Source organism: Manis javanica, chromosome 12 (assembly GCF_040802235.1).
Source record: "Manis javanica isolate MJ-LG chromosome 12, MJ_LKY, whole genome shotgun sequence".
Classification (NCBI taxonomy): Eukaryota; Metazoa; Chordata; class Mammalia; order Pholidota; family Manidae; genus Manis; species Manis javanica.
This window is the reverse complement of record NC_133167.1, coordinates 80,139,213-80,161,274: the sequence shown is the minus strand read 5'-3', so window position 1 is coordinate 80,161,274 and position 22,062 is coordinate 80,139,213. Positions and strand designations below refer to the sequence as shown.

The window sequence follows — 22,062 nt, the reverse complement described above, 5'->3', positions numbered from 1 at the left end:
TCCAACTACTGAACTTTGCTTTTTTGTATTTTAAATTAATAATAGCGCTTAGAGTTCATTAGAAAAATTTAAAAGTAATGTATTTTACTGAATTACAGTATGCCAGAGAGTCCATCCTTGGTCACTAATTTAAACTTTTACTGAAAATTGTATTGTCAATTTAAATATGTGCAGAGGTACACTATTTTTTAAAATTGCTTCAGACGACACAAGTAAAACTTTTAAGATCACTCTTCTAGATAAACAAAGGGTCATCTAGATGAGTGAAGACTGTATTATCTAAGCAGCAAAAAACATGACATTTAAATGTCAGTCCCCCTCAACAGACAGACAGCCACAACGGCATACTGTGTACCTACTGCCTGGGCACAATTTTACAGTGAAATGGTGGGTTTTAATTGTGTACCTGAATTAATGTAAATTACATAGGTTTAGGTGACTCTCTGGATGCTAATTTGATAGACTGTACAGGGCTTGATTTACAGTTTCACTGAGGTATAACAGGCATATAATAAATTGCACATAATTTGATGAATTTTAATATGTACACACAAATTTACTTCTGTAAATCCCAATCCCTTCTTCTGCCAAAAAGTTAGAGTTTTATTGTTTGAGAAAAGTACTCACCTTCATGTAATTCACAATCTTAGCAAGAACACCAAATTTATATCCAGAGCTTCCTGACAGGGCTTTCAAGTTAGATGATCCATTGCTATGATCTGGAAACAAGTTTCAAAAAACAATTATATTTTGATATCAGATTGATTATGACTTTTAAGCAGCTAAGATTATTTTAACTCTGGTGAAATATCTATTCTCAGTTTTCTATCTATCCTACAAAAGTCTGAATTCTATCCTGAAAAATTCTGGCAAAAAACTCCAAACCTTTGATTGTATAATAAGCTATCAATTTTCTCACTGAGGATAGGAACAAAGTATAAACAGTTCAAAAGCATTAAAACACCTAAGTACCTTTATCTACTCTTCCCTTAAATCTGATGAGATTTCCTGCATAATTAGAAGCATGGCTTTTTAAACAAAAGGACAAACAAATTTCAATCTAATCCACAGAGCCTTTCTAACATTTAAAATGAGAAGTAAGTAGCTTCCTTTCTCACCCCCTCCCCCGCCACCTAAGGCAGGAAGATGGTGGGCGCAAAGACAAAAAAAAAATAATCGCTGCAGTCGATCAATTCCAGGCTCCAGCTCATTATGGAAAGTGCAAAGTACGTGTTGGTATACATGCAGATTCTGAAAATGACCAGACAAGGCAAAGCGAAATTGTTCATCCTCACCAACAGCTGCCCAGTCATGAGTACAATGCCATGTGGGCCAAAACTGGTGTCCATCACTACAGTGGCCATAATGTTGAACTGGCACAGCATGTGGAAAATACCAGAGTATGCACACGGGCCATCGCTGACCCAGCTGATTCTGGTATCATTAGAAGAATGCCAGAACAGACTGGTGAAAAGTAAATCATCAAAATTTTTCTTTAATAAAACTGCCAGAGTTTGTTTAAAAAAGAAAAAAAGAGAGAGAAGTAGACTACTTCTAGGAGATTAACAAGTTATCAACTACTACATCAATTTCTGCTTATCAACTTAAATATATGGAAATTAATTAGTGGGAATAAATAAAAAGGATACCGTAAGTATTTTAAAGTAAACTTTAGAGATAAATTAGGGGAAAGAATTAGAGCCACTGCCACTGCATAAACATGGATGCTAGCACGAAACATGGAACAATCTGTGTAGAAGATTATTTCAGAACTTCTATCACTTTGTTGCTAAATCCTAATGCTACCATTGAGTCACAAATGCATTCAATTAGTCATAAGCAGGAACAGTTAAAAAATTCATCACAAATACTAGAAAAACATTCAGAAGTACACATTCTACCAGAAACACATCCAATCAGATATTATATAAAGTTCCCATGTGGCTGGTCCCCAAGGAATAGGTTAATAAAAGGAGTCAATCTCTGACACCAACTAGAAACAATAAACAAAATAATGTATTAGAACAATGCAAGTCAAATATAACAACTGTCACAGATCCAAAAGAAGAGCTTCTAGATGGTGATACAATACTCCTTCGAGATTAGTGAAAAGGCTTTAATGAATATGTTTTGAGATTAAAATGAGACTTCATAAGCAGTTTTCCTTTAAAAATAACTTTGTTAGAACAAAACAGAAGGAGCAAAACAGCAGTAGACTCAAAGACATCAGGAATGAACTAGTGGTTACCAAGGGGAAAGATGGGGTGGGGGAAGGGGATAAAGGGGCACAGTAATTCACAATCACAATATGTTAGTCATGGGGATGGCAGTACAGCAGAGAGAATATAGTCAATGATTCTGTAACATCTTAATAAGTTAAGAGACAGTAACCACACTAGAGGGGTGAGGATTTAATAATACGGGTAACTGTCGAATCACTATGTTGTATATTTGAAACCAACATAAGATTGTATATCAATGACACTTTTAATTAAATAAATAACTCACAATTTTGACAAAAACTTAATGGCACATTAAATTCTAGTATGTTTCCAAAATAACAATAAGAATGAATACCTTATAGGTGAAGGGACTAGTGGTTACCAAAGGGAAAGGGTTGGAGAGGGTGGCTGGGGAGGGAGGGAGAGGAGATTAAGGGGCACTATAATTAGCAGCCACTATATAGGGGAAGGCAGTATAGCACTGAGAAGACAAGTAATGACTCTATAGCATCTTACTATGCCAAAGGATAGTGATTGCAATGGGGTGGTTTGGGGGCAGGAGGGACTTGATAGTATGGGTGAATGCTGAAACCATCATGGGTGAATGTTGCTCATGTGAAACCTTTGTACGATTGTATATTGATGATACCTTAATTTTTAAAAAAATACCTTACAGATGTGCTTTCATATCATTTCAATTATGAAATACTACCTTCATGGCCCATTTATCCAAGATGCTCAGGACACTTACAACAATAGTAACATTTACTCAACATTTAATATTTGGCAAGCATCATGCTAAATGATTTTCCCATTTAGTCCCTCCCAAACACCCTATTTAGGAGGTATTGCTGTCCTCTTTTACATATAAGAAAACTGCAGGTGGTTAAGTGCCAGAGTATAGATTCAAATCCAGTTACAAACCTTGTGACACTACCTTGTAATGATTCTTGTAAAAGAATAATTAACTCTACAGCATCATATTAGTCTGAAGGATAGTGACTGCAATGGGGTGGGGGGGACTTGATAATATGGGTGAATATTGAAATCACAATGTTGCTCATGTGAAACCTTCATAAGATTCTATGTCAATGATACCTTAATTAAAAGAAAATCATTAACTAGCATTTAACACAGATTTTTCCATCAGAAACTGGCTTTGTCAGAGTAAAGAAATTCATACATGCACATTTAATGTTCTGTTTAACTCTAGTAAAATACTGAATTTACCCCATGCTACTATAAAAAGAATTAACTGGGCAAACTATGAAAAACAAATGACAGTATGTTAAGGATAAACACTACACAATGGGTCAACCATGTACCACAGAGTTCTATTTACCATGGGTCCTCCAGCATTTTACTCAATGCTAAGCATACTAAACACTCAATAAATACTAGCCAAATAAATGAATAAAGGTAATAACACTATTTCCATGTACCCCTTTTACAGCCCCTGAAACAGATATGTTGATTTATCTATAATTTCAGAAAGTCTGCATAGCAAGGTTTTACCCAGTCTGCTGTTACAGTAACCATTCTGTAATTTAAAACCTTGATTCTGCTACGCTTGGACCATAAATCTAAATACACCATAAATAAAAACACTCGATCTCCAAAAATCTAGCTGGAGATTCTCTTAACCATTTAAATTTCAGACTGTTTTTTAATGTAGGTAGTATGCCTACCAAATCTAACCTTCTCCCAACTAGTAGAGCTGAAAACTTTATTTCTTTTCCCTCAGAATTTCTCCTAAATCAAGCCACCAGATAGAAATAATCACTTTCAGAGGGCAAGATTTATATAAAACACAAGTATTGAAAGAAAAGAACATTTATGAGATTTTTTTATGCACACTTCCTGGAGGAAATAGAAGCTGATAAACCTAGACTGTTTGTTTCCTAGGTTACTATCGCTCCCGACATTATCTTCTAACCCTGATACTGAAATATTCACTGAAGCATCTGAAATTTTATGAGCACTAAGGAATTCCCAATTTGTTACTAACAAATTCTTATGCAGGAATTTAGCTTAAGGACAAAAAAAATGAGGCAAGCAAAGGGGGAACAGCTGATACCCCAGACAGCCCTATTCAAGTTTATGAATGATTTACTCTTAAGGGTGGCAGGACTTACTGCAAATGAACGTACAGGAAAGTGTCAGCTGCATTGTGGTTCAACCAATAGACGCACAGCTCCATCTTGGCTGTTCACTAGACTGCATTACAAACAGATGATACCACCGCTTCAACAGCATCCTTCCAGACAAGAGGTAGGTTTATATGATCCTTTTCATTTAGTAATATATATCCTTATGATGCAATATAAAAATATTTTACTGTAAAAAACAAGCAGAAAGCTTTGTTCCTACTAAAGAACCAAAATAGCAATGTACTCATTTCATAGCTTGGTAGGGTTTCATTATGAAAATATGAAGACTGCCTTGTGCCATTTAATAAGCACTCTTACCACCTGTGCCTTAATGGAAAATTCATGACATTTTCTATGAACCTGATCTATACCCAGACCTTAGAGTAAACCACAAGTATTTGTTAAGTGGTTACCTGCTAATTTCATTTTCTCTGAGCTATTTCATTTCAGCAGTTTGGTCTGTCTTAACAAAGGGTTTTTCTTAAAGAAAAATCTAGACTAAAAGCAAGTCCTGGTCTAAAGCTTTCTGAGTATATGTGCAAATTATACTGGTTGGTAAAAAAGCGCTTACAAAAAAGTTTGTTACATTTTAACAAATATGAGAAAACAGATCAAAATCATTTAGTTAACTTTGGGTGTAGACACAGAGAATGTCAAGTAATTATCACAATTGTGATTTTTTTATATAAAAAATAAAAAACCTAAAGGTATCACTATGTAGGCTGCATTTCCTGTAACCAAAGAGATCATTTATAGAGCTTTAGATCATTTCTAACATTTTAATTAAAATAATCCATTGTTGTGAAATTTTAAAGTCTATATTACTGTAATATACAAGTTATGCTATTATTAAATGAAAACCTTAATAACCTTGTTTTTTATATGCCACAAAAATATATATTGATCACACTATTTCAATGTTAGTTATTCTTAAACTGATCCTCAAAATAAATACATAGTATGTTTTTCTGAAGAACTACATTTTAAAAGAAAAATATGTCCTAAGACAAATTGGTTAAGAGAGGAGGGCACGATACCTGTTAAGATAGTTAAGATTATTTTCATGAAAGTAACCTTTCATGTCTACTAAAAATTACTATTAACTGCAGACCAATTTCTAATTTTATAACATTCAAGCATTAAAATATTACTTAGTAGATGCTAGAGTTCCAGCATATTACCTATAAATGATGACCTAAAGATCCAACTTTTGCCCTTTTCTTCACTGATAAATCCATTTAAATTTTAAATGATTTTTTTTCATAATTTTTATTCCTTCCATTTCTTAGCCAACATTCAGACAACATGAGCAAAGTATCCCTTATAGAGCCCAAAGGTTGCTGTGACATGATACAGGTCTCCCCACATTCAGCACAAGATGATTAATTACCTAGAAATATTCCTGCTTACTCTGCAAAGAATGAGACCCCCAAAAAAGTCTGAAATAGAACAGTTAATTTGTAACTCAAATTTCAGGTAAATTGTAAGCAGAAGCCCCTACTACCCACATTAATTTAACACTATAATCATTAGCCTACATTTTACTAGTAATATAACTACACTTAGCACAGATGGAGGCTCACGACTGCTTTACCAAACTGACTGGAGGCATGGCTTATCTCAGAAAATCCCAGGGCTAAGCCAGTTGTTCTATATTTAAAGGCCATTTTGATGAAATGACCGTATTTCAAAGTGATATGCTTAAAGGCACTAGAGAATTCAATTCGAGGGCTTTTACCATAAATAGAACAATAGCTTAATTTTATTCCGACCTGGTGATTCAAGGTTCCAGAACAGTTCCAAGTCCTAGCCCCATAAATATTTCACTAGGGCCTTTTAAAATGAGAGGGAGAAAAAAAAATAGGTGAAGAGAATAGATCAAAAGTAACTTAAACTAAAAATAAATACAGTATTTACTTTAATACTTGCCATTCTTGTAGTAAATTTTAAGGAGTTGGGAATCTAAAAAAACACACAGACTATCCTACCTTTTTATCATTTTCTATTTTTTCATAAACATGTTTATAACATTATTTAATATAAATTTACATTTTGATTTAAAAAACAATCTCAGAATATGAGAAAATCCTAAAGGCAAGTATCTTGCTGCATATCTGTCTTATCCATCAAAAGATTTAGATTTTACCCTAAATTTAACACAAAAAATTGCTACAGCTCTACTGTACTTTGAAAGAACCACATTAAATATAAGGTGGAAAATGACTCCATGTTAGAGGGTTAACTTTTCCAGATACGCCCAGAAGCTAACTAAAGAGTGAATGTTTAAAGCTGCTCATTAGTTATCAATACACTTCTAGGAGGCAAACTGTTATCATTTGCCACATAAACTTGACCTGTACATACTTTTCTTAAACTGCTTAGATGTTTCTAGCAACACTTCTTACAAAGCCCTTGCAGGTGGCACACACTGCTATCCATCGTCATTATGGCAAGCATAATTATTATACACATATTTGTGTGTGGATAAGGTACACAGTCTCACCAAAATGACAAGTGTTTACTAAGCCCAGTCGTCATTGTTTTAGAAGTGATCCAGAAGACTCAACAGATGTATTCAATAGATGTGCAGACTTTTAAAAGACAAAGAATACTCTTGAAATATGTTAGTTTGGGTTTTGAGTAATATATTCAAATCATTCAAAACCTAACAGAGTACACCTTAAGAACAAGGTACACCTTAAGAAACCTCACACACATTCCTGAGCCCCTACTCTCCAAGCAACCCCACAAGTTATTGTTATTACCTGAATTCCCCCTTCTGAGATTTTTGTGCAGATATAAGAAAGTAAAAATATGTTATTTCCCCCTTTCCTATACAGACTATCCTGCACCTTGCTTCTTTCACTTAAGGGCATATCATAAAACCCTCCATATCACATTGTAGTTACCTCATTTGTGTATGATATTCAATTGTGTGGATACGCTACATTAATTTTAACAAAACAGCTCCTTGATGGGTACAACTTCAAATACTTGTGCCCCCCTCTCCTCTCTTTTTCTTTCTTTCTTTCTTTTTTTTTTTAGGGGCAAGGAGGCCTGAAAAATATTAAAGTTGTCCACTTGTATCTCAAAAATAAATAGAATATAAAGTTCCTTAAGCCAACTTTCTAATCATTCTAAAATCTCATTGGAAATAGTAATTACCTTCATTAAGTCTTCATAACTTCTCCCCAGTTCAATAGTCAATACAAATTTTAAAAGGCCTAGTGTGATAATAAGTTAAAATACAAGGTAGTAACTTCAGTATAGTTTCAACTATGTATGAGTTAAAAGATTGATACAGCAATTTCTAGGAGGAAAAAAATTAAGTTTGATATGTTAGGGAGATTAGGGTTACTGGATGAAGTTTTTCATTTTTATTTAAAATTGCTATAACAATCAACAGTGAAATATTGCTGAAATCAATAGTGAAAAAACATTTTTAACATTAATAAGGCAGATTAAACCAATTTAAGGGGCGCAATGTGAAAACTGCTTCACTGTACTGTCTCCTCTCTCCCTATATTGTTCTCCCTGTAGTCACTTCTAATACCAGATTTAGAAGAGAAAACTTCAAAAGCAATCCCAGAGTTTAAGAAGGAATCAGTCGTAAAGGCCTTAGCAGAAAGTGCTGGAGAGGTCCTAGGTTAGCCCAGGTAAAATTATTAGACCTTCAAGCAATTCTTCCTGCTCTTTTCCAAGTCAGGAAATGGAACTGTCCCCTATTTCCCCAAGGCCCTACGCTTCTTCTCTCTCTCTTCTGTTAGTGCTGCTTTCCAAAAAGGACCCGACACTCATTCACACTGAGGTAAAAATAATTTAACAATGTGCTGACCAACCCCTCCCACCCCCGATTTTTCTGCATTGTAGTAATGCTAAAAATCTTAAAGGAGTTTCAAAGCTGAACATATTTAGGCATTTGTGTCTGTGCGCACGCGTGCGCGCACACACAGACAGACAGACAGACACACACACACACAGACACACACACCATACTATTAGGAAGGCTGGGTCAAAAAGGACTTGCCTTTGCCTCCATATGGGTCAGTTTCTATGGGGCACTTGACTACTTATGCGCATGGTGATTAGAATCAGAGGTGGCAACAATGCAGAGGTTGGGAGGTCTCCTATCAAGACAGCCACGATATCCACATTACACAACTGGGCACTACTGACACCATGTTCTACATCAATGGCACCCAAAACAATACAAATGGTACTCCCTGGAGCTGTGCAACATAGCAACCCAGCTTTCTGTAAGAATGCGCTAACAAGGAGAAATAGGAACCCTCATACACTGTTGGTGGGAATGTAAATTGGTATAACCGTTGTGGAAAGCAGTATGAAGGTTCCTCAGAAACTAAAAATAGAAATACCATTTGACTCAGTAATTCTACTCCTAGGAATTTACTTACCGAAAGAAAATAAAATCCCTGATTTGAAAAGATAAATGCACCCCTATGTTTATCGCCACACTGTTTGCAATAGCCAAGATATGGAAATAACCTGTGTCCATCAATAGATGAATAGATAAAGATGTGGTATATATACACAATGGAATATTATTCAGCCATAAAAAGAAAACAAATCCTCCCATTTGCCACCACATGGATGGATCTAGAGGGCATTATGCTCAGTGAAAAATGCCAGATGGAAAAAGACAAATACCAAATGATTTCACTCATTTGTGAAGTATAACAACAAAGCAAAACAGAAGGAACAAAATAGCAGTAGACTCACAGACACCAATAAGGGACTGGTAGTTATCAAAGGGAAAGGGTTGGGGAAGGTGGGTGGGAGGGAGAAGGAGACTAAGGGTCACTATAATTCACAATCACAATATAGGTAGGTCATGGGGGGCAGCAGAGCATGGAGAACACAATTAATGACTCTATAACATCTTATTACATTGACAGACAGTGAGTGACCACAATGGAGGGGGTGAGGACTTGATAATATGGGTGACTGTTGAACCACTGTGTTGTATATTTGAAACCATCATAAAATTGTATATCAATGATACTTTAATTTTTTTTAAGTCCTCACCTTTTAAAATATATATACTATTTCTAGATGAAGTAATTTGCTGTCTGGGATTAGTTTAAAAATAACCTATGGGGTGGAAGCAAGTGGGTAGAGATATAAACTGGCCATGACGTGATCAATGAAGCTGTATTATGAGCATATGGGAGTTCATTATACTTACATTTCTGCACTACCTTTAAGTTTTCTTTAAATGAAACTCTCACACAAGTTATCTCCAGCACTTAGAAAAGTATGTGGTACACAGTAGGTAATCAATAAACATTTGTTTACAAGATTGAATGTCTATTTTACAATTACACAGGAAAGAAAAACCATGAAAAGTTCTTTCTTCATACAACTGACAATAGTCACTGAATTAAGGAAACAGAATTATGCTTTTTATTCATCTTCCAAAACTTTCTTAGTATATGAATATCTTACTTTTTAAAAATAAGCTTAAAAATTCTATCAATTGATAGATGAAGAAGAAATGGCCCATATATAAAACAATATTTATTATTCAACCATTAAAAGAAATGAACTCTTGCCATTTACAACAACATGAATGGACCTACAGGGTAGTGTGCTAAGTGAAATGTCAAAAATAAGACAAATACCATATGATTTCACTTATATGTGGAACCTGAAAAACAAAACAAATGAAAAAAACAGAAATAGACTCAGAAACAGAATAAACTGGTGGTTTCCAGTGGGGGCAGGATGGGGCATGGGCTAAATAAGGGGCTCAAGAGGTACAAACTTCCAGTTATAAAATAAGTTAGGCATAGGGATGTAAAGTACAGCACAAGGAATATACTATAATAATACTGAAATAACTGTACTGTACTAGTTGGTAACTACACTTAATCATGGTGAGTATACAGTAATATACATAATTGTCACTATATTGCCAAAACTGAAACCAACTTTAAGCAACTTTAACCTACATTTTTATTAGCCTTGTCATTACTTGGCTTTTCTTTGTCTACTGTTTTTCAGAAACAGTATTTCCTGATTCATGTCACCTGTCCTCGAAGTTTAAAGGAGTAAAAACAGGAGGCAGAAATACACTGAACCAACAAGGTGAGAAGGGTCCACAATGGTAATGAGAAAAGCTTTTCCAAGGGCAATCTGAAGAACATGGGCTTAACTATGATTCTTTTTGTAGGTAACAGCTCACTGACCACACTGTTGTTGTCACATTTTAAACCAAATGACCTGCTTTTTTCCCATTTTAGCAGTTAATTTCTGTATATGAATCTTAAACATATATATTTGTCTAACAAATAATATATATAAAAATATATACATATATAGTACAGCTTACAGGGTATATTAGCACAGAGAAAAATTCAAAATTACATTCAAGCATTAATTCTAGCAGAGAAAAGGGAAGATTCACATTGCCTATACAAACTTACTAAAAACCTTAGTACTGTGATTTGAATTGAGAAATCTGTAGAGCTTGGGTACATATACTCATTTTCTACTTTGCATAGATTCAGAAGAGCAATACAAGAAATGGAATCTCAAAGAATGGCCTCCCTGAACTCTAGCCTCTGGAATGAAACTACCACATCTGTTTATCAGTATCTTGGTTTTCAAGTCCAAAAAATTTACCCTTTCCATGATAACTGGAACACTGCCTGCTTTGTCATTCTGCTTTTATTTATATTTACAGTGATCTCTTTAGTAGTGCTGGCTTTCCTTTATGAAGTGCTTGACTGCTGCTGCTGTGTAAAAAATAAAACTGTGAAAGACCTGCAAAGCGAGCCTAACCCTCTTAGAAGTATGATGGACAACATTAGGAAACATGAAATTGAAGTGGTCTAGTGCTCTACCTAAGGTGAAGAAAATCTTTGACAACAGCCTTCAACTACTAAAAAAAAAAAAATTCTGAGGCCAGTTGATATTGCAAAAATGACTCGACTTTGATTAAAAGATTTCTACTAGAAGAGTAAAACAAGTTCAATATGCACTTTTTGTGTGTGTGTCATTAAATGTACAGTGAAACTTCACAAATGCGAATAATCTATTTAAAATGACACTTCAAAAAGTGGTTGAAAGAGAGGAGGAGCCAAGATGGCGGCGTGAGTAGAGCAGCGGAAATCTCCTCCCAAAACCACATATATTTTTGAAAATACAAGAAAGACAACTCCTCCGAAAAGAGAGACCAGAAGACACAGGACAACAGCCAGACTACATCCACACCTGCGAGAACCCAGCGCCTCGCGAAGGGGCTCCTCTTCTTCCTTCCTAATTACAACCCTTTAGTAGAATTCATGCCTCATATCGAAAATTACCAAGTATCATAATTCTTCATAGAAGCCACAGGGCATAAATATGCAAAGAAGTAAAAAGCTAACCTTTTCAAACAATATGGCTTCTCTCTCACTTACCAGCTTTACATTTCCCTGTATGGCCCCAGAAGACGGCTGGTTAGCCAGAGATGGGTAAGATTTCTCAAGGGAGAACAACCTAAGACAGGCACAGTCGCAGGGGGGACATCAGGTGAGAAATTGGGGATCGACAGAGGTGAGGCTTAGACCCTCACCCCTCCTGTTTTGAGAGAAATCTTCTGCATCCATGGATGTTTTGTTGCCCTTGTCTAGCTTGGATTAATACTTAGTCTATAGGCACACACCTGATAATCTACATTTGCCCTCTTACAGCACTAAATTATGTTTTCTACCTTTATCTTGCCTCTACCTACCACTTCAGCATTTCATTAAAAATAAAAAAGGGGGAAATGTGGGATTCACATATAAATCAAGTATAAAAATCAAATGAATAATCATATCTGACTTGATTGTTTATAGTTCATGATGCATGATCAAAACCGTAAGTTTCTGTGATATGACTGCCCTTGCACTGTTCTCCATGTAAGAACTTATTCACTATGTAAGAACTTGTTCACCATGTAAGAACTTGTTATGTTTCCGAAGATTGGAGACTGTTGAGAATTAGGCTTGGGGTTGATTAATGATTGTGCATTGAGTCCCCTACACAGAATTTTATTGCTGTTAACAACCATTTGATCAATAAATATGAGAGATGCCCCCTCAAAAAAAAAATTTCACTTACAAATAGAATGAGGATTCAGAAAATGGAATTTCAATGTCATTTCTTCCCACAATGCAACTCACTCTAACTATAATAAACATAAATAAAAAATTTTTAAAAAGTGGTTAAAAGAGTCCTAGAATTCAATATTAAACAGCAAAAGGTAAATGGAAAAACATAAGCAAGGCTAATGATGCCAAAATAACTTATATCTACACAACCCATGTGGGCTAAAACGGGTACTACTATCCTCCATGTGTCTTCGTAATAAAAAGACAATTTAAAATCTAAATCCAAAGTTAAATACTTCCATACGTAAAGTCTTCATATATAAAGTCCCTACTTACTAAAAAGCAGTAATTTTCTAGTTCATTAGAAACAACTTCTACATCTTTTTACTTAAGTTTTATGTAGGATTAGTGTTTAAAAAGTCTCAAAATATTCAGGAAAGTCAGCAGTACACTTGCATAAAATTTAATTGCTGTTTGGCAAGAAACATGGTCTAAGATGGCTCAGCCTATTTTCAAACTGAAACATCCTAGTATACCCGCTAAGCGGCATTTCTTGAGCTGGTTCTTTCACTTTGCTTCTCATGTTTTCATTCAAGGGCTAAGATGCTCAATGCAGGAAAGACTGCAAAAAAAAAGAGCCAAAAGATAGCACCCACTCAACCCCTGTTAAGAAATATGAAAGTTTCATTTCTTAACATTCTAAGGGCTGTACTGACTCATATTTTATAACCCTAATACTACTACTTCACTAGCGCCCATGAGCAAACCAAAGCATGTTCTTAACCACTATACAGAAACTGCTCTTAGACCAGAAATGCCACGTGGGAAATTATTTCAAAAGAAAAAAGCTCAAGATACAAAGATATTTCCAATAGCATTATTCCAAATAATAAAAAATTGGAAATAACAGCCTTTAACTAAATGTGCCACATCATGATACGTGTGCAGTGGTATATCATGATTTCCATTTGCACTTACCCAATAACTAATGATGTTGAAATTCTGTTCATGTGCTTATTTGCCATCTGTATACGTTATTTATGGACTGAAGTATGTCCCCTCCTAATTCACATATTGAGTCCTAGCCCCCAGCACCTCAGAATGTGACTGTTGTATAGGGCCTTTACAGACATGATTAAGGGAAAACAAAGCCTCTAGGGTGGGCCCTAATCCACTCAGACTGGTGTCCTTATAAGAAGGGAAATTTGGGCACACACAGAGATGCAGAGATGCGAGCACACAATGGAAAGATCACGTGAGGACAGTGAGAAAGCCGCCATCTGCGAGCCAAAGAGAGAGGCTTCAGAAGAAACCAAGCCTGCTAACTTTGTGATCGGGGACTGCTCGGCCCCGGAGCTCTGAGGAAATAACTTTCTGTTGTTCAAGTCATACCCCATCTGCAATATTTCTTTATGGCAGTGGTACTAATGCAGTGGGAATGTCTCTTTATGTCTTACCCATTTTCTAATTAGATTTTTTTGTTTTAACTGTTGAGTTTTGCGAGTTCTTCATATATTCTAGATACAAATCCCTTGTTGGTGTTGGATATGTGAACTGCAAAATGATTCCCAGTCTGAAATTTGTCTTTTTATCCTTTTTATAGGGACTCTTACAGAGCAAAAGTTTTAAATTTTGATGAAATACAGTTTTTCAGTTCCTGTTTTTATGGGTCATACATGTTTTTGGTGTCATAGGATTCTGTCTAGCAATTAGATAAGGAATATTTTCTCCTATGCTTTTTTTAAGTTTTATATTTTATGTTTTACATTGAAGTGCATGATTCATTTTGAGTTAATATTTTGTGTGATGTGGAATTTAGACTAAGGCTCATTTTCTTTGGCCTACAGATGTCCAATACCCCACTCTCCTTATTACATACTTAAGTAAATGTTAACATCTGGGGAGTGATTTCTCCTACTTTGTTGTTTTTCAAAATTATTTTAGCTATTCTAAGTTCTGTGCCTTTTCTTAGGAATTTCAGAATATGTAACTTGCTTTTAATAAAAATATTTTAGCAGGATAGAAAGCATGCATACAAAAATATAGGTAATGTATAAATGTCCATATTAAAGAGTGGTAAAAAAAATCTTAAGAAATAGAACATCATCAATATTCTTGAAGCTGTATGTATGTTCTTCCAAATTAAACTTCTCTTTCCTCACTGTCTTAAATTCAAGTATTTCTTTGCTTTTCTTTATATTTCCTTATATTTTTACTATTTTTATAGTATACTAAAACCATAGGTTTTAAAATTTTGTCTGGCTTGATGTGCATATAAATGGTATAATTCTACATGTATTCTAAGTTACCTTGTTTCCTCAAGATTCACTGATGTTAATGCATACAGCTCTTGTTTATCAATTTTTGAAGCTCCATAGGATTCCTTTGTGTGACTGTAATACAGTTTATTGATCTAATCATCCAATTATGATCATTTGAATTGTTTCTTTCTTTGCATTACAAAGAAATAGGCTATTGATATTTTTATACCTAGTGTTTATGTGCAAGAAAAATCTCTAGTATTTTTGCCTAAGACTGAACTAATCTAGTCATAGAGTAAGTAGGTGCATCTTCAGTTTTACTAGATACTGATCTAACTTGTGTTCTAAAGTGTATCAGAGTTCCTATTGAGTGTATCTTGCTTTGTCCTCTAAAAATATGTCTTCTGATTCTTTTTAAAAGATGTAGGCTATTCTGTTAAATGGAGATCGCCCATATGTGGGACCAAACAAAGACCATCCAAATGAGAACAAACAATTTATTTACTCTGAGCTTGCTAGGACAAGGGAGTTAACTACCATCGCTTGCATTTGGTAGATGCTCAAAGACAGGCACAGAGTGCGAAAACTTTATAGTGAAAAGAAAGAAAGACCTGGGGTGTACTGGTTAGAGCCTGGGGACATAGAGAAGCTGGAAGCAGGCTAACTGGAGGCATTATGTGTTTGGTTTGGGAGCTTATTTGGCTTTCTCTGGTTGAGCCTGAGTTGGAAGCTGGCACTAAAAAATAGGGAAGCTGGCAGTCACAAAGTCCTGCTCATTCTGGGCTGCCTGCTGTGGAGATTTCTGCTTGGCTTCCTGGACTGGTTGTTGGGTCAGAGTTCTATCATCACATACGGTCTGGCCATTGTTCATTTATATATTCAGTGTTTCATATAATATGTTACGCCATTGTCCTTTTGAAGGACATGTCAGTAACATTTTTCATGTTTTTGCTATTATAAATAATGCAGGCATTTCAATTTGATAAAATAAATATCTCAATCAATGGATATGAAACTTTTTTGTTTCAACAGATATTTTTGACTTGCCCTGAAACCTGTCATTCTAATTTTTCTAATGGTATGATTGTGAAGCTTCATTTCAGGTAGGTGAGTCCAAGATTGCTTTTTTCTTCTAAAATACTGATTGATGACGATCAAGCTAGACATGTTGTAATGACATTATAGTGTAATGAGATCATTTATAATTGAAGAAAGTAGGGATTACCAAGCTGCAATAGAATGATGAATGAATGGCTTATTAGTTTGGTTGTTTTACATCAGCTGCTTTTGTGTTGTAACTCAATATAGAAGGGTGTTGGCAGTTAGATTCTATAATCCACTTGAAAAAAGCACAAAAACTTCTTTTAGAAGTAGAAAGTGAAATGCCTGGAGTAAGAGCCAAAGGAATAAAAAGATACTTTATCCACAAGGGAACAAAGTTTGGGAGGAAATGAGAAATGAGATACAGGCGAGAAATAATAAAAGCGCTTGAAAATACGAAAAGACAATTGTAATGGAATAGGTAGTAAAAATTGGACACGGTGAAGTGGTTTAAGAATTTGAAACAAAACATAAAAGGATGATACAATTCAAAAGCATTTTTTGAGTGCCTCCTTGTGAAATTATCTTTGCTGGGGAAGGTATTAAGAAAATGGCAATTCAGAGGCTCCAATCTCAGAAACCCCACATTTTGTATCATGTTGGAAATGGTATGGTGGAATTTAATAGAAACTAATTCAAACTAGTTTAAAACTACACCGCCGTGGTGTATTTACATTTTACAAAGTTAAAATAATTTCTTATCTTGGAAGCACTATATATATTTTTTCAGAAAACTGGCAGTATCAACAATTTGTCCCTGAAAACAGAATCATGTTTGTTTTGTTTTGGCTTGCTATTCAGTATATTGGGGAATGGGATACTCTGATTAATCAAATATTCTGGTTTATATAAAGTGACCACTTTCATTTCATTTATGGTGTATGTATACCATATCTGCCAATAGCACCCTTGGCTCTTCCAAACTGTCTCCCTTCTCCAAAACTGCTTTTCTGGGACCCTAGACTCAAGAACTTGTACTTAACTTTGATTTTTCTTTTTCTTGAACTCTTTCTTTTGCTTCAGGTTTGTTGGTATGTCATGATTCTTTGTTGGTAATAATACAGATTTAACCTTTTTTTTCCTTAATCTCACAGTAATCTCTTTATATCTGAAATAATTCAGCTATGCTGGGCTCCCTACTTTGGCCCCTCTGATAATCTCCTGCAATCCATTCTCCTTCTCAAATAAGTTAAAGTCCATGGCACTGCTTTCAGGACTATCCTCTTAACCGTCCTTATTGTCCTTAGTAGCACATGGGACTGAGACACCCTCACTACGTTTCAAGGTCTCAGGCCAGAGGGTATATGATTCCATGTGCCTAGATGTAGCAATGAGAATAACTTGATCCAAACAGGCCTTTTGACAGAAACAGTCCCCAGGATGTGGCCTGTGTGAACTAAACTCCAGGAGCAGACAGGATGTTGTACATTTAAGAAAAGGCAGTAGAGAGAGACAAGGCTGTGAACTTGGGTAAATTATAAAATAGTCACTGGCTTCGGGGAGGGTTATATGGAGTAATGCATGTAAAACACTGAGAGTCATGCCTGGTGCATAGAAAGCACTAGTAATGGTTAGTTAACATTTTTATTCCCGTTTACTGCTGAGGGAAATGAGGCACAGAAATGTGTATATTAGATTATCTTTATTTCTTTTTGCCACGCATTATAGACCCTTTGACACATAAGTTCCCTTTGTGGCTTTTTAATGTAAAGTGCAGTGTTTTAACCTCCTATAATGCTGTTGACAGATTTGCTTCTTTAAGTCATGCTCAGCTGATGCAGAACTAAACTTTACAAAATTCCGTAAAACTTAATCAACTCCTTTATGCAAAACATAAGCTTCAAATATGGGATGATTATGCAAGAACAAGTTGTCTATTTGACCCAAAACACCAGTATCTGTGATAACAATGAAAGGGCAGAATTCATATTCATGAACCATCATAAAGCCGCTAAAATCTTTCAATTCATTTGTGAATACTTTTATTTGTGTCAGTTTTAAGCAGAAAGTGACATACAGAAAGTGATTTCAATCCCATATACAAAGTATTCTGTTGTTAATTTTAGGGCTTTGTTTTGTAATATTAACAATGGGACATAGATGTGGCAGGTTTGCACAATTTCAAACTGAACACGGGGAAAGGGCACACTTCAGAAAATTACTATCCATAATAAATGGGATAAAATAATAAAAGTGTGGAGTCACTGTTGGAAATGAGGAGGCAGATGCTAAAAAAAGTTATTAAATGACTCTGCCCTGGAGAAGAAAGGTTCGTCTAAGCAAAAAACTACTTTGGGAACCAATGCTCAAATAGAGTGAAAGTCAGAACTACATTCGCTGAAAATGAGGCATAGGCTTTTAAATACTTTCTTCCTGTTAAAAGGTCTAAATTTTGAAGCCGTGAACAAAAAAATTAAGCCTTTCATGCGTGTTGTTTTAGATTTCATAAAGTTTGGTGTAACTGCCTACTAATTGCACATTGGAAAACCAAGCTTCTGAGAAAAGAGAAGAAGATGATGACAGAAGTTAAGTAACTTATACAAGGTGCAGCAAGGATAAAACACCCAACTTCCATTCAGGTGGATTTGCCCCCACTTTAAATGGATTTTAGAAACTTAAGTTTCTCAGTCAAAACAAGCAGTAAAAAATGGGCAAAGGACTTGCATAGATGTTTCTCCAAAAAAGATATGCAAATGACCAATAAACACCTAAAAAGATGCTCTACATCACTGGTCATTAGGGAAATAGAAATCAAAACTACAGTGACATACGACATCACACCCATGAAGATGGCTATATCAACAAAACAAAATAATAAGTGTTGATGAGGATATAGAGTAATCGGAACTCTTGTGCACTGTCGGTGGGAATATAAAATCGTGCAGCTTTTGGGTAATAGCTTCGCAGTTTCTTAAAAGTGGGATCTTTGATAATCAGTATTCCAGGGAATTCAGTGAGACCTTATTTTTAGAAACAACCTTCTGGGTTGTACAGTACTTAAAATGGCTACTCAATTTGTTTTAGGAATTCAACATTTTTTTTGGTAGTCTCAGTTTCAATAGCAGTTCATATTCAAACTGCAAGAAGAGACTTGTCTATTTCAGCCTGAACTAAATTACCTGTGATGGATCTGAAAAGTGTACACTTATCTGTTACATAAAGTATAACAAGTCACAAAAGTCAAACAAATTCTTCTCAAATACATCACATTCTGTGGTATTTTTAGCAAATGCTATTTTTATATTTGATATTTTAGCTCAGATGCCACGTTAGTAAGGAATCCAGAGCTGGATTGAGATTAGGCTGTAACACTCTCAGGCCTAACACATTTCATGGAAAATGTACAGACTGCTAGGTAGTCTCTTATGGATTCAAGAAATCAGACACTCTTATTTATTTGGAACCATGAGTGCTATGCCCCTACGTGCAATGCTATGGCAAAGAAAAGACTCCAAATTTCTAAATAACTCCATTAGTGCCACACATGACGTTTCCTGGGTGGTACTCTGATCTCTGACATAGTGCTAACACAGAGGGTTGTAGGTTTCACTCACTTACACTAAGCCAAGGCAGGCTTATTTGTTCTTGTTTTCTCTGCAACCTAGAGCCTTGCCTTCATCAGATCCACTGCTTGCCTGGTGCCGGCAAGAAAGGACTCAGGCAATATCTGAATTTCCAATAATGACGAGGATATTCAAACTTGAAGAGGGCATTCAAAGAGTAGCAAAAACAAAATAGAAAATGGCAATGTTCAGCTGAACTCAGAAGGATTTCCTTGTTTCTGTTTTTCACTTTGCTTATGGCTAGACTAATGGCCTCTGTTGTGGGAGAAGGCTTATTAGGGAAGTGAGACCTCCCATCAGCTAGAAGGATAACCGTATACGGAAATGGTGACATGATCAGATGCTGTCTGCATTCAGTATGGTGATGGAGGCACAAGCTATTTTTTCTTGCTAATTGGTTACTGCCTTTTTTTTAAAGGAAAATCAGATAGATACTCATTTTATTATACAACAGTCTAAATAAACTCTTAACAAACTTGATTTCAGAAAATGTTTGCTACTGCCCTTAGTGTACAAGCAAGAAATTAGTCACCCAAAGGGTCAGACCAAATATCGATAAATTTATTTTTTCTTCTATGAGGAAATAATAATCCATTTGAGATGAACAAACTCTTCCCAGTTCCAGAATGCCAGTCAAAAATGATCTCTTATAAAGTCAATCCATGTTAATTTACTCTGACTAGTGTCTATGAAAATATGTCTAACAACCATGTAAAGATATGCTAAGCATGCATACTCCTTTAATTCTTCAACCAAGACCAGCTACTATATTTGCTCTCCTGAGATGTTAACATTTTGAAATGAATAAGGAAAATGGCAGACCATCTGTTTAGGTACCAGAGTTCTGACCTCAGGATTCAGAGGGCTTTCTAGCTTAAGAAAGAGCATATTCTTAGTTATGTCAGAACTTTGCCTTCTAGTAAAGAAAAGGCAGCATTATCCCAAAAGACTGATCTAAAGACAGGAAAGCACTTCACTAGTATATTGTGAATAGATTTTAGTTTTTAGTAGTTCAGTACGTTCTGGAAAATTCCCCAAGTTATCATTCTCTCACGTTTGAATGAGAACGTATTGTTTGCCCACAGCAAATTTCCACTGCGACAGAGATCCTGCACAGGTTAGAAATCTACCACCTGGAAAGAGGGAATTCTGCTAATGAAATGCCTTAGCAACACCAAGAGGTCTGTGGGAAGGTGGTGATGTGTCCAGACTCTAGCAGTACTCTAATATGTGGTGTCAGGAAACAGTGGATTTGTTCTCTGACTCACACATCCTCTCCAGTGTCAGCTGGCCATGTAGTTCCCTAAAAGGGAAAGTTCATGCACTCTGTTGAGGGTTAGATCCAGGTTTTGTGGGTATAGAAGATTATCCACTTTTGGGGAAACTTCTTTAAGATAAAGAATCTAAAATCACAAGTACAGAATCAGATACAAGATGACCTAGTTTCTTAATATGCCAATGATTTCACATTATTGTTTTCCAGTGGAGAAGGAGGAAGAGACGTGTACCTTTAATGTAGCGGCTCTGACTCACTCATTCCCGACCAACCTTGCTTCTTCTCCATCACTCACATACTTCCAGGGCTGGGTACCATAGGACATACTCGTGTTGTAAGATGATGTGTGGCTCTCACCTTCATGTCCCCAGATGAGCTAGCACAGATGCTGTAGGGATTTTCCCAGAAGCCTTTTCTGTTTTTGGACTGCCAGCATTAACTCCACTAATATATGAAAGGAACAAACACATACAATATTCTGCCTAATCCAAATCAAATGGAATCACATGACTTCTTTCCCTTTAGCAGGCATGACTACTTCATCCCCTTAACATAAGGTTCTAACTAATTGCACACACACAAAAAAAATGTGAAAAATTCTTACAGAAATGTATGACCACATGGACACTTCTTCAGTTTCATTAACTCCATGCTGAATGTGCCTTGGGGGTCTCTACAGCTTTTTTGGCTTCCAGAAGAATAATTTTTTAGGAATATTTGGGTAAGATAGAACCCTTATTTTTGCATACCTTTCCTCTTTAACCCATTTAAACATTTTGTAATGTGTACTTTAGAAAAAACTTTTACATTATCAAGTCTGTCAAAATCAACTGCTAAAAATGTTCCCATTATCAATAGAATTTGGGCTACAATGAATTGGTTAGACATTCAATATGGAATAGCAGACTATGTTTCTTTTATTTAACCTATGGTGAACTAATACTACAGTTTAAAGCAGGTGGCTTGGGTTTATTTGAATATTTATAATATTTGTACTGGAATAAAGGTGATATACAATATTATATTGTTTCAGATATGCAACATAGTGACTTGATAATTATATACATTACTAGATGCTTGCCACAGTAAGTGTAGTTACTCTATTACCCTACCAAGATACTACAATATTACTGGTTATATTCTCTGTGTCGTACTTGCATTCCTATGACTGACTGACTTTACAATTCGCAGTTTGTACCTCTTTCTCCCCTTCATCTATGTCACACATTTCCCTATGGTAACCAGTAATCTGTTGGCCATATTTGTGGGTCTATCTCTGTTTGTTTTCTTAGACTCCAAATATAAGTGAAATCAGATTACTTATAATATATAATAAGTGAGATTTTTATTCCCTAAATGAAAAAAAAAACCCAAGTAATTAAAAAACATT

General features: G+C 35.5%; 1 protein-coding gene, 1 long non-coding RNA gene and 1 pseudogene across 4 annotated transcripts in view; 2 read left to right on the top strand and 1 right to left on the bottom strand.

Moving 5' to 3' along the window:
• The window catches only part of LOC140845145 (uncharacterized), a 102,392-nt gene that overhangs the window by 34,097 nt on the left and 46,233 nt on the right, over positions 1 to 22,062 (bottom strand). Inside the window, exons 1-2 of one of the 2 annotated variants that reach the window (XR_012123865.1) lie at positions 4,358 to 4,773; positions 628 to 719 (exon numbers count right to left, since the gene is read on the bottom strand). This is a non-coding gene — a long non-coding RNA (uncharacterized lncRNA). Of the gene's footprint in view, positions 1 to 627; positions 720 to 4,357; positions 4,774 to 22,062 lie in introns of those variants that run through there. The other variant, XR_012123866.1, reaches the window with a different exon arrangement.
• LOC140845143 (large ribosomal subunit protein eL30 pseudogene) lies at positions 978 to 1,478 on the top strand (annotated as a pseudogene).
• On the top strand, positions 4,374 to 15,842 carry LOC140845144 (small integral membrane protein 18-like). Of its 2 annotated transcripts, none has more exons than XR_012123864.1 (3): positions 4,374 to 4,493; positions 10,397 to 10,480; positions 15,765 to 15,842. XR_012123864.1 is itself a non-coding variant. In XM_073218882.1 (3 exons), the coding sequence occupies exon 3, from the start codon at positions 10,919 to 10,921 to the stop codon at positions 11,228 to 11,230; it is 312 nt and encodes a 103-aa protein (XP_073074983.1). In that variant the 5' UTR covers positions 4,374 to 4,493; positions 10,397 to 10,480; positions 10,897 to 10,918; the 3' UTR covers positions 11,231 to 12,611. The 2 variants fall into 2 exon arrangements, 1 of the variants encoding a protein (XP_073074983.1); XM_073218882.1 differs by lacking the exon at positions 15,765 to 15,842 and adding an exon at positions 10,897 to 12,611.

What these genes read in the sequence shown, in the direction of transcription:
- LOC140845144 (XM_073218882.1), top strand. Translation starts at nt 10,919, where the DNA reads ATGGAATCTCAAAGAATGGCCTCCCTGAACTCTAGCCTCTGGAATGAA.